The following is a 13636-nucleotide window of genomic DNA, read 5'->3' as shown; positions in this document are numbered from 1 at the left end:
ACTTTACCACAATGCTTATAGAATTCTATAAACAAACCACACAAAAGCCAAATAGTCTAAACTATATAACAAGGAGTTTTATCTCTACATAATCCCAAATAACAAGGTCACAACTGACTGAAGAACTACAGAAAGAAAACTGGGAAAAACCCAGAAAGAACAAAACAAGACCTTTACAGTGATTAGTGACCTAGAATGTATGTAATACTTTCAACTTGCCAGCAACAGATAATCCACATGAATGCAACAGTCACTAGCAACCAGTAAGACATAAAACATTTTTATAGGTTGTACAACAAAAAGGAAATCAAATTATGTATATAGTGTTAATACTGTGATATTATAAAGTGCAGAATAATCTGTGCCTTTAGAATGTTCTAAAATATGATATTAACCAAACAGGAAATGTAATCTGGAAGAGATGGCCCCCATAAAATGTTGTCATTGACATGTCACTCGCTCAGATTCCCACTTAATATTAAGATGACCCTTCCCCCTACAAAGTAAATAAATGCAATTTCCTCTCTTTACAGGTAACAGTAATTCAGGCAATAGCTTGCTACATGAATGCACTCACATTAAAAGTTCCCTATCAATTGTTAATTATGTACCATCTGATAGAATGCATATAATTTGACAACTAATCTAAATACATTAAATACCAGTAACTCACATTCACAGTTAAGAGCAAAATTATCATAACCTAACTTAAAATGTGCTACTTGCTTTGTTAATCATAGGTTAACATTTGTCTGTAAAAATCAAACAACTTTGCAGTTCATTTAAATGCCTTTTTTAATAATTTGCTTCATGTTCACAGAAGTTCCACTGACCAGTTTTATATGTTTAAGGTCCAGATGCAATGCATATTGTATAAAAGAGAGCACTTCTTAATAGTTTTACCTTGCATGAATAAACCTATGTACCTTTTAACTCTACAGACTTCTGCATTACATTTAACAAAGCTCAGACACACAGCATGCCTAGCCCTCATATATACACATCTCTAATCACAGGTATATAGGGTGTCAAATATACTATAACCTCCGTATAATGTTTGAAATTTGGTAACAAAATGAGAAAACTAAAAATATTATTTACGTGTTCTTCTAAAATATCTCTCATTTTGTGCTAAGTCAAATGTTAGCTCACATGAAAAGGACTTATTTCATTATAATTCAGCATATTATCTGACGATTGCAAACACTTTTAATAGCTTGAACGTGTACAAAAGTCTTGGTTAATTAGGGAAATAAACACTCAGTTTTTGTTTATCAAGTAGGAAACACAGTTCATAATGTTATTACTTAGCAGCTGCTTACGGTTTACACGGTTGATAAGTGGACGAACATCCAGCGATGGGTGACAAGTCGAACTGTCAGTTGTGGAGGTTTGGTGGGTGGTGCTCCCTCGTAGTTAAACAGTTACAGTTTTACAGGAAGTGTTTTTATTACAGTTTTATCAGTCTTCCTCCCCATCATCTCCGGGAGCTTCTTCTTGCTGTTCAGATCTTTTCTCCCGCTGTCTCTCCTGTATTTTCTTCATCTCCTCTGCGTATTTACTGAAAGTATTTCCAAACTTGGCCCACACTTTGTACGGTATCGTGATAGAATTGCGGTATGATGGTTTCACCTCACTTACTCTCATAAAAACGCCATACTTGTTTGACCCAACGTCAAAGAAAAATCGCTTGTTGTCCACAGTGAGAGATGTCCCTTCGGGCAGCTCAGTGGGTTCCTCTTCGATGCCATAATCATCGATGAGTTTAGCGAGTGCATCACGGAATTCAATCAGCCCCTGAGCGGGGAGGGCGATAGTCTGACCCTGCGAGCCAAGGCCATGTCCCCGGTTCACGGTCTGGCGGATCCGTAGGAACCGGCCCCGCTGGTTCTCTTTTAAATCCATATAATATTTGCGGTTTTCCCGCACCAAGAATTCACTTTTCAGAGCTCGCCTCGGCTCGTCCGTCTGCATGTCCGGGTTACTGGGGCCGAGCTGTGCGTAATGTTCGATGAAATCGCCCAGGTAGTCGCGGAACTCCACAGCAACAGACATGGAGAGAGTTAGGCGACTTTTATTGCCTCCTGCGCCCACCTCCGCTATCTTCAGGAAACGACCTTTGACATTCTGCTTCACGTCCAGGTAGAAGCGCTTGTTCTGAATGTCCACCCTCTTGGAGGCCAGTTCCTGCGTCTCCTGCTGCAGCTGCTGCAAGCTCGAGCTGACCGCCCCTTGCTCGCTTCCACTGTCTCTATCCGCCATGATGGTAGCCTTCTTCCAAACTCCCAGCAGCCGGTGATCTCGCGAGACTGCAGCAAGGGAGGAGACATTTCGTTAGAGCCGCTCTCATTGGCGGAGCCTGCCAGAAAATCCCGCCACCCGCCAATCACCAGTTCCTTTACAACCTCCCTACCTCCCGGTCTGTCTCCAACTGCTCAAGTATCGCAGAAAAGCAGCTGATGTCTGCCCTCGACAAAGTGAGACATTGAACACCGATAATAGGGGTAAAGTGATGGGACAGCATTTGGTCTCCATTCCATCACAACAAGCATTTTTAATCATTCCAATTTCGCTACCCTAGCTAACTGTTCAGTGCTCTTGAAAGTCTCCCACATTAATAACATAATATGCTAATTTTGTAGTAGGTATTTATTACCTAACAAGCCAATTTTGATAAACATTCGGGCTCAAAAAATGTTGAAACATAAACACAATGCGAAACATAATGCAACTTATGTTGTTTTAGTGCATATAAATAACAGCAGCTGATAAGCAAAATGGCTGCATTCCCTAGCAAATGCATAAAGCTATTACAAACATAGTAAATAAATCAGTGACACTTCATGTGCTGGAGTGACACTTCGTTTAGTCACTATTTTGTTTTGCACATTAAATATTTTGCATATTTCAAACCAAACTGCACTAAAATACGTTGCTCTTACTAGAAACTGGAAAACAATAAAGAAAATCCAAATTGTAAGATTTAAATTTTTCTTTTTACTGTAAATCAGGTTGATTTAAATGGGGGAAATATAGATAATCCCCCAAGTTAGTACATTATATTCACAATAATTTGTAACCCTTCCACATAATTGATGAAATGTGTACTTTTCTCTGATAATTTGTCAATATTTTACATGAAATTACATTGCACTAAACGATTGTTTGTGCATTGCGAATTTGTTTTCACTAAGTATCAATATGCAATAATTATATTTAACATATTTTGAAGAGTTATCCCATATTCCAAGCAAATTGCATTTTCTACCACAAAATTTGATTGAAAATGAATATCACGAGATAATTGAAAATGATCGACATATTACTAATGATGCTACAAAAATATAACTAAAGAAAAGCCTGCTAGCACAGAATTATATTGTGATCTTACTGTCCGTTTGGTAATGCCAGCATATTGTTGGTTAAAAGGAAATGTAACAAGAGTAGTTTCGGGTTTCAAGCTTTTTCAAATCATTACAATATATATCTTTACATAATCTATCTGATCATTTATAAACGCATCGGATCTATAACAAACTTAACTTTTATGATATTTGTTCAAACATATACTACTAACTAGAAACCATCGCTTTCTCAATATGTTCATGACTAACACAGAATGCAACACGAAATGCTCCTAGAAATGATAACAGTTTGAAACTCAAAGAAAAATCGACACATTATAAAACCTTCACAGGAAGGGCATCAAGGACTAGGAATATTAATTTCGATGAAGTATGTTGGTGATTAAAAGTAATAGAAACAGCCGTGTATGTAATCGGTGGTTCTTCAAAATCTATATATTCGTAGTTCACACGGAAATCCAAATGCTCACAGGACATTACATTTATCAATTTTATTTCCTACGTCGTAAGTGAAGTTACACAAATAAACCCAGGTCTCTATTCTATAAGGTGCGACTGAACTGCGTATGTGATTCATTCAGCAATCATAATAATATTATATTTAGAAAAAGTACCTTGTATACTTGCTTCGTTTTCTCTTGTTAGAAGCGTGAGTATTTTGTTCGCTATAGTTAACATTGGCAAATAAAATCACAGCCCAGGTGGCAATCTATGTTGCATAGTTTCAGATTAAATATTTCAATATGTTAAAACCATAAACTTTTTCTTATTTCAAGTAACTACTGTCTCTACTTTTAATAAAAACATTGCATTTCATAAATAGTTGGAACATGGTTGCTGTTGGATAATGGTATACTGATTGTGATACTTCGGACCTCAAGACTGTGTGGGGCAGTATTAATGGGCCAGATGGTTTTTTTTGGCCAGGCTGTCACTTTCGTATGTTCGTATGATCTTGAAGTTTTAATTAATACGTGAACGTGATTGGAAGCTAATTAGGAAAGAGAACCGATTTGAAAACAAAACGATCGCGGTGTCTAGCAAAATAAACTTCTGAAAACGTAATAACAAACCGGTTAACAAGCAATAATTAACGCTTTCTAAGGAGGCTTTCGAAAAGTCTTCTTTCTACACTACAGTCAACATTCTCAATTTTACTCGCAGAATAAATCATTGTTTCTAATTTACATCAGATCCAAATGGAAAATATGCTTTAAAACCCCCGCGAAGAGATTCGCCAATCATTTGGAATAATTTCACTAACTAGCGGAAACGAAATTATTCAAACTGAAATATGTAAATAATGTAAAATATTTCCATTCAAGCTTTTTATAACGGATTTATTTATTTCAGATAACATATACAGCATTTGCACTTAATTAACTTAAATCTTAAGCCGCGGTTGATCGTGACTCCGTTTATTTTTTCCGTCAGTAGGCAGTATCCACGCTGGATGGAAACTTTAAATCTTTTCAAAATAATTTAATTATTCAAAATGTTAATATTAAAATGATTTAATTTGCCATTGTTTAAATCCTTAAATTGTTCACTTGATTTCAGTAAATAGACTAAAGTCAGAATTCTGCAATGACCAAAACATTGTCACTATTGCAACCTTCCCCCCACCCCTCGATCAGGACTTGTTTCATCCCAAATCGATCAGATAAAAGAACGTGCCCAAACCATTGCAAGTATCATGCCAGTAATGTGTTAAGCTTCATTGTAAATTGTTGGGACAGCAGCAGCTTCAAGGAAGGGATACGCCGCATTGAAGAACGATTTCTCTTCATCAGCGCTATTTTTCCCTATCATTCGCCAAACTGATCTAGTCAATAAATTTGACTTTTATGAGGAACTTCAGTTTTACCCTTTGGAGAGAGCGAGCAAGGAGTGCAGTTTTTACAGCGTTAAAAACAATTAAGTCAGAGTTGTCGCTTAAATAAAATTAGTTTTTCCTTTAGTCAAAATTTTAACTTTTCTTAACGGCCGAAAAGGTTAAGAAAAATTATGTTTTCACTATTTTAAAACCATGCTTTGGTAGCTTTATTTGAACGTTCATCTTATCGTGAGCTCTCCGCCAATGATTTTACGTACAAACAACTCCAATGTAGTTACCCCGAATTATTAACAATTTACAACAAACAACTCCAATGTAGTTACCCCAATTATTAAAATAATGAAATAAAAACAGAAAGTGCTGGGAATACTCAGGCATATTCGATTCTCAGTCCCTTAGAATTAGGGGTCACTGTTTAAATATAAGGGGTCGCTCATTTAAGACAGTGATGAGGAGAATTTTTTCTCCCAGAGGGTTGTGAGTCTTTGTGAAAGGCTGGTGGAAGCAGAGTCTTTGAATATTTTTAAGGCAGAGCTACATAGATTGTTGATTAACAAGGGGGTGAAACGTTATGGGGGGTAGGCAGGAATGTGGGGTTGACGTTACATTCAGATCAGCCATGATCTTATTGAATGGCGGAGCAGGCTGAGCGGCTGAGTGGCCTACTCCTAATTGTTATGTTCATATTGGACTCCAAACGTTAACAAAAACAGAATTACCTGGAAAAACTCAGCAGGTCTGGCAGCATCGGTGGAGAAGAAAAGAGCTGACGTTTCGAGTCCTCATGACCCTTATCTCCAAACGTTAACTCTGTTTCTCTCTCCCCAGTTGCTGCCAGCTCAGGTGAGTGTTTCCAGCAGTTTTTATTTCAGATTTCCAGCCTCCACAGCATTTTGCTCTTATTAAAATGATGCACGGGCTGTTTTCAATATTCTACAGCAACATCAGAGCAAGTGGTGTAGGCTTTTTTGCTTATATCAGAGCAAGTGGTGTAGGCTTTTTTGTCTACCAGTGGAATACTGGGACAGAAATGGGGCAGAAAGTTCTTTTTTAATGAATAGCCCATTTGAAAAGTGTATGATATTTTTCAAAACAGATTATCTGTAAAATATGAAGAAGACTAATCAGTCTTCAAAATAATCGAATGTTACGTTACAGTCGAATAATTGAAAATGAACCTGCTTTATCTACTTAAAGCAACAATCTTTAAGTTTAAGGTTTGATAAGCAATTTCTATAAGCGACTCCTCATCAGTCCCTCAAAGGACGAGCAGCGTGGAAGTTTTTTCTACTGGAGTTATATAAAGGCAGGTTTCTCAATCACAATGCCCTTGAAGTGCGTTTTTGAAGCAAATGTGCACTTTAGGTACCACAGTCTAAAGGAAAAAAAATAAAGAAGTTATTCATTACGCCCTTTACATCTTGAAACCACTTGAACAAGGCATATAGCTTGGGAGTTGTTTTTCGTCACTTGGCATGGTAATGTCTCACCGTTTGTCATTGACGCGTGACAAAAGTCCATACGCGATGATAGCGTATCTTTGTCACGGTATACAGAATAAGTTAACAAGGGGCATTTTTCGAATAGCCACAGAAACCAACGTCAGGCACTTTGGCGAAAGAACACAAAATTGTGACCAGCACCCGAAGCAATCAGAGTGCGTTCTTCTGTGGTTTAGTGTTTTCTTAATGAGAAATGTCACCTGAGTTGATTATGTATATAGTTGTGTCTTGATATGTATGTGTATCTATAATATGTCTTCTTAAATCTTACGGCCACGCACAGAAGAGATTGCTGAGCGCGCTGCTGTATTCCAAAATGCAACACATTTCACGCTCCACGTTTGTCAAACTAGTTCACTGCATTAATACTTCCAACCAAAACTAGTAAATCAGTTGCGACAAATTTATATCTGGTTCTAAACATTTTTACAAGCTGTCAGATATCAAATTTTTCACATAAAGAAGGTTAGTGATTTTCCTCATTGTTTGTCAACTGTTAACACAAATATTGAAACAACATAATGAAAAAGGCCCATGGGTTATTGATAGTTTATTTTATTTACACAAAGAGGGTATTTTAATAGATTACAGATTGCGGTTTTATTCATAGAGATAGGAAGATGAGGAATTTCGCAATTAAATGCCAGAAGTGATAGCCAAAGCAAAAACATGACCAATGCTTAAAACATCAGAAATTAAAGTCTTATCTGGATGTTTTACAAATTATGTTCTATTAAAATCTGCAATCAAAGTATTGTGAGAATTTGCTTTTAAGTCTAACCCATTTCTCTTAAAAAATTAAAACCCTTTTTTTCTAAAATGCAGCATGATATTTTTATATTGATAGTCTGTTGATCTTAGCACAATATATTAACACCAAAACACTGACAGGCGTTTCATTGAAGCACAGCTCCTTCCACCAATAGGATGGGACTTTTGTAACCCAAAACTGAGCTAGCAATATTATTGACAATATAAGCTGCCTTAAAAAAAAATGAAGGCAATGTACAATGCCCACTTGACATGCAGAAAAGATCATTAAAATAATAAACAGGAGGACTGCGACCTTACCCTGCAGCTTTTCTGATCGCAGACTTTGCAGATCTAGGTGTGTTTACCTGTCAGAACTATGATGGCCGAACAGTGAAGTGCAGTTTATTAGGAAGGCCTGATCAGAGTGCTGCCACCTTGGCACAATCGATGGTGAGAGAAGAGAAAGCGACTCGTCTCACGACATCACGTTTTCCTGCGTCCGACACGATCTCCAGTACGTCAGGGCAACGCACTGCATGGGCCCCGGAACTTCCATCAGGAACCGGGGAGTCAAAAGCATCGGTGCTGATTTATTCAGGAGCTCATTTGTAACGACAAGGGAGTATATATATATATATTTTTTTTTCCATTCGCTCATCATAACGCTACATTTGTATGTTTTTTTTTTGCAGAGAGGGCACCCGTAGAGACCGAACGTGATTGGAAAGTAGCTACTGCATTTCTTCTTGTCAAAGCCTCCATAATGTGCTCTGCCAGCGGTGTTCCTTTAAAGCCGCGATTAAATGCTTTTCATCCTGTAATGTCTTAACGGTGTTTCTGATAGTTTTGTGGGTTCCTCAGTGAAGAGATTCTCATACATTGTATGAAGGCTGATATTTAGGGAGTTGTGAAATGTGCCACTTTCCAACACTATATGGTTAAAATGGAAGCTCACCAGAGGGAAAAAAAAATGTCATTTTTTTTGTAGTTCAACCCCAACAAGGGACTAAAAGCTTCTGCAGGTAATTTTCCAGTTTCACATATTATTGACATTACCGCAATCTGTCCTTTGCGTTAAATATCCCTGAATATTCATGTACATATACAACTTCACTATATAACATTTAAAAATGCTTTTCTATACCGGCACATCGTAATGGTGACAAAAATCGCTGTTTGAATGTACTAATTGGCGGAGTTGGCTCGAATGGCCTGTTCCTATTCATTTTTTTATGTTCTCATGTGGGTTGACTGTAAGAATCACGTTTACAAAATCAGTATTTTCGTGGCCGCGTAGATCTGGGTGTTTTTTGTGTATACTGTCGCAAGGAAGATAATTTGTAAATCTTGAAAATGGAAGAGAGTAGCAATTTAAAGGCTTCCAAAGTGGATTCAGATAGTGGAATTGTCAGGAATGGACTTGGCAGGTATCTTGGAGCAATATGTGCTGAACTCGGCAGGCGAAACACCACAGAGCAAGAGGAAAAGGCTAAAGTTGAAGGGAATAAGGTAAACCGGGATGGTGAAAATTATATTGGCTCAAAGTTCTAGGAAGTTACACAAGAGGAAAGAAGGGGTCAGGAAAATAGTTGGATTCCATAAGGGATAAGAGTGATTACTAGCCAATAGGCTAGCATGAATTTAATAATCTGTAAAGAAATGCTGGATCTAGCCTCCAGAAACAATCAACACAAGAGGAAGAAATTTTCCATTACTTACCGTGCATATACGATATATAAATGCTTGAGCTAGACACTTGAAGCAGAAGGTATCTATAAAGTGATAGGAAGTGAACAAAACCTAATTCCAATGGATGAAAATGAATAGAGCATAGTAGGGGTACAGAATGCACGGGAAGGACAGAACACCTGACAGCAGACCTGATAGGAACATCATTTAGCAAAATAATCTGGTTGGAGCTTTCTCATGCAGTAAGCAATTCTAAAATTCCATTGAATAGGTAATTCCAGACAGTTGAAGTTATAGCTGCCAGTGGTGAAGCAAAGGGAGAGGATTCACAACAGGCCAAAGTCAGAGTAATGCTGAGTTCTGACATGGAGGGGTTTGTAGTGCTGGTGGAGATTCTAGGGATAGGGAGGAGCAAGGATTTTGTGATCATTATCATTAACATGTTTCTGTCTGTTGGACCATGCTATGGTCTACTTCAAAAATGCTTCATTGGATATGAAGTGCTTTGGGATACTCTGAGGTTATGAAAGGCAATTTTAATGCAATTAAACAGGGAACCCATTCAGCAATTCTAATATACTAACCAATCTCCTCTGGCATTACTCATAGGACGTCAGAGAATAATATGGTATAATGGAGAATGTGTAATTGTAAGCAAAATTGAAATTGTGATGGCCAGATTTTTCTATCAAAATAGCAGTGAGGCTAATGGTATTCCTTGTTATGTATGCATAAATGGCACAACAACTTCAGACAAAGGATGGATGCAAAGCTAAATATGAAAATCCAGAGGTTGCCCTTTGGGTTGCACTGCTCTGGCATTAACTTTGTGGAGGTGACATCTCACAGACTGTCTCACCATTGAAACACAATGATTTGCATGAAGTTATGTATTGGCATTGTAGATACAAATTAAACTCACTACAGAAAGTTAAGTCTTGTTATCTCAAGTCTAAGAACACATTTAATGGCGCGATATGTGTTAATTACTGCCAATCAACTTGTCTGGCATGAAAAAATAACTTCTAACTGTGGAGTCTTATTCCTTCAGGTGTTAAATTTTTAGAATGTTAAAATGCAAAATTTTAAGTTTAAACATTTTATTTCTTTTCTGCCTCTTTTTCTCTCAATCCAATCTTTTGTTCTCTTTCTGTACCCAATTTATCAATTCGCTCACTCTAATTTATACTTCCTTCTCAGTCCTTGTTTATTTCACAGTCCTTCAATCTGATTTGTTATGGAGCTACAAAGTTGCTTACTCTGTGCACTCAGCTGCTAGATGTCCTGTTTCCCTTGCTGTAATACTATTTTGCAAAAAAATGTAAAAATCTAAATGTGCAAGGCTAGTCTCACTAATGGTAGACACTGTTCAATAGCCTGCTAGAGTAAATTGTGACCCAAATAAATAATGGTAAGAAATTGAAAATTGGGATAAGTTGTACATTTAGAAAATATTTATGTAATAAAAGTTTGTGGAAAATGAGGGTCAAAATGCATTCTAAATAATCATTTATATTCACAACAACAACTTGTGTTATGCTGTGCCTGTATCGTGAAACATTATTCCAGGCTTCTTGGTTGCTATTGCAGGCTTCTGTTTTTTAAATTCATTCATGGGATGTGGCATCACCAGCAAGGTCAGCATTTCCTTCCCACACCTATACAGTTGAGTGGCTTGCTAACACATTTCAGAGGGCTGTTAAGCATCAGTCACATTCATGTGGGTCTGGTGTCACATGTAGGCCAGACTGAGTACGGACAGCAGATTTCCTCCTTTAAAGGATAGTAGTGAACCAAATTAGTTTTTAAAGCAATCCAGTATTTTTATGGTCACTATTACTGCTTTACTTTTATTCCATATTTATTTAATTAACTAAATGCATGTTTAACAGCTACAATGGTAGGATTTGAACTCATAGCTCCAGATCATTAGTCCAGGCCCCTTGATTACTTTTCCAGTAACATAACCACTATTCTATAAGACCCCGATAATACTTTTATGATACAGTAAACAGTGTCATCATGGTTCTACATTTCAGATATAGTACTCTAAGAATTGATACAGCTATTGCAATTACTGGTTTCACAAAAATGGTAGGTTTTTAAGCTTGGGAATTGTATGGTATAAAGGGGGAATATTTCTGCAGGGTATTTCTGATCTTTAGCCATTTCTCTAGGAGTTCCACCATTTCCAGCTGGAGGACCCTGCAGAAATTCCAGGCAAAAATTTAAAGAATGCTTGATGAACTTAAAATAGTGCCATGTAAATTATATTGCTGCCCTATCCAGTCTTCAGCATATTAAAGCAATTCTTTCTAGCCACATTAAATAACTAGTTATTAGTTAAGATGCTTCATCTAGCATCTTAACAGGTTTCAATAATACTGCGAGGCTGATGTTTAAAAGCCTTCCCCTATGCATAACTAATGAAGTGCATGTTACAGCTTCTGCTTTCTCTCAAAACTTTTGTGTTTATAGCAAAAAGGCAGTTTCCAAAGCAGACCAAGTCTCCTCTGAACTGAAATTCGCCAGGTCTGAGATGATGTGCCTAGCATTAATAATCACCCTTTCATTGTGAAATCGGCCATTGAAGATCATGTGAGTTGTCCACAAAAGGCAGAAAATGCCACAATGTCAAATTAAAGCATTTCAGCTGAAATTAATAGTTTTTTCTAAATGGAATAAATAGACAGCAATAATAAATCATAGCCACGGGTAACTTCTGTGGAGGCTTTCCTACTATGACTTTAGCAGAAAACAAAAAAAATGTTATGTATGGCGTATCACATTTCGGGGCTAGTTCCTGATCTCTCTGCCCCATTACTGCATCCTTATGCATACTCACTGACCCTGATGGAGAGAAGGAACATCAGCTAGGATCTCTGCTCATAATCCCACCCCGCTGCCCTGGGATACCCCAAGCAACAACATTAAAAACTTGTTTTTGCCACTTTTTTAGTGCTTTCACTGAGCTGCAACTAATGTTACAGAAGGAGGTTATAGGATGCCTGTGGAAATTCAACACAAGCATATTCATTTACGTGCAGTACATGAAACCATTGACTGAATCCTCACATACATTCTCCTGGGCTTCCACTGTAACCTGGGTAGACTTATGGAGAGACAGCGTAGGCAATTAAAAACATCCACTTGTAGCATTTATCTTGGGGATCATTTGATATTCCAACAAAATAATGGTAGCATTCAGAAGAACCTCATGGAAATTCTGGCCCAGTAAGATTAATCTATAAGGGATTAAAATATTCTTTTTGGAATGTATTTCTTACAAAATCTTTCATAGACCATCATGATGTGAATGATCTGAAAATTCTGTAGGGGTTCTCCTGATCCTTTTCATAACTAATAGCATGGAAATTCAGGGCCCATATCTCGAGGTAGAATTGAAATTTTTTGAAGATAAGTGGCTCCTAATCACCTCGAGCCCCATCTTGTAATGCGGAGTGTTAATGGCAGGACAGTTTTTTCTCCAAAATCTTAATCCCTTAATGGTACAGCCATTAGAGATTAAATTTGTCTATTCAAATTTTTAAAATATTGTAAAAGCCCTGTTTCTTTTGCTCCATTCTGTAGTATTCCTCCCTTATGGCAATAGGATCCAAGAGTATCACCATAAATTGCAAATGCTAGCAATCAAAAACAGAAAATACTAGAAATACTCAGCAGACCAGTCAGCAGTTGTGGAGGAAATTGACTAAGTAAGAACTATAATTCAATGTTTCCGGCATTTTCTAAGTTTATCTATTCCTATGTTGATTCTCGCACATTAACATTTCAAAGAGATTGCCCAGCTGTCCAGTAACTTTGAGCCACGCAAAGACCAATCAAAGGAAGTCCTTTCAGAATGGATAATTAGAGAATAAGTAGAGTGTATTATCACTATTCTACAGAAACAATAACCTCTCTTAGAAATACTAACATAGATCTCTAGCTAAGAGGTGGCTAGAGAGCAGTCGGTGATTTCAACTGCATGGAAGCATAGACTGCATGCCTGGAAGTAATAGGAGATGAACTGGAATGAAGCAACAATTGTAGATTTCTGCCTCTGGCAACCAGTATGGCTGTGGGTTTTCAGGATCAGATAGTTGCCATTAGACCCCACTATCCCACTGATTAGTGGGCGTATAGATCCAGGGCACAGTGAAATGGAAATGACTGGTTTCCACATGACTGATAGTGCTGTCTCACAGGAAAGCAGTTCATGTCAATCCTTTTCCTTCCCCCACAGAGCACCTTGCTAATGGAATGTAGAGATGAGACCAAGCTGCAGAGATGAAACCAGCATTGCTTCCCTGCTAAATTTCATAATCCAGGGCCATCTCCACCCCACACACTTTCTGTAGGGCATAAGCAACCGACTACCTTGTGATCCATTCTCTCAGATCTCTCATAATCACAAAATTAAAAAAAAAGGCATGCCTGGTACCCATGGCAGCATGACAAGAAAAAGTAGACTGATTGTGTTCATTCAC

At 37.6% G+C, this 13636-nt stretch overlaps 1 protein-coding gene and 1 long non-coding RNA gene across 3 annotated transcripts in view; one reads left to right on the top strand and one right to left on the bottom strand.

Annotated features, from left to right (window-relative positions):
• Positions 1–777: 777 nt before the first annotated feature.
• LOC144685851 (transcriptional activator protein Pur-alpha-like) lies at positions 778–7908 on the bottom strand. 2 transcript variants are annotated; one of them, XM_078550806.1, is made up of 2 exons: positions 7823–7908; positions 778–2309 (listed from the first exon to the last, which is right to left on the bottom strand). In XM_078550806.1, exon 2 carries the CDS (start codon positions 2260–2262, stop codon positions 1462–1464), a length of 801 nt encoding a protein of 266 aa, XP_078406932.1. In that variant the 5' UTR covers positions 2263–2309; positions 7823–7908; the 3' UTR covers positions 778–1461. The 2 variants fall into 2 exon arrangements, with proteins under 2 accessions (XP_078406932.1, XP_078406931.1); XM_078550805.1 differs by having other exon boundaries at positions 7776–7887.
• A 74-nt stretch (positions 7909–7982) lies between these two features.
• LOC144685852 (uncharacterized) overlaps positions 7983–13636 on the top strand; it is a 71328-nt gene continuing 65674 nt past the window's right edge. Inside the window, exon 1 of the long non-coding RNA XR_013577792.1 lies at positions 7983–11744. This is a non-coding gene — a long non-coding RNA (uncharacterized LOC144685852). The remainder of the gene's footprint in view (positions 11745–13636) is intronic.

This window comes from Cetorhinus maximus, chromosome 10 (genome assembly GCF_964194155.1).
Source record: "Cetorhinus maximus chromosome 10, sCetMax3.hap1.1, whole genome shotgun sequence".
Taxonomy (NCBI): Eukaryota; Metazoa; Chordata; class Chondrichthyes; order Lamniformes; family Cetorhinidae; genus Cetorhinus; species Cetorhinus maximus.
This window is presented reverse-complemented; position numbering and strand designations above follow the sequence as displayed.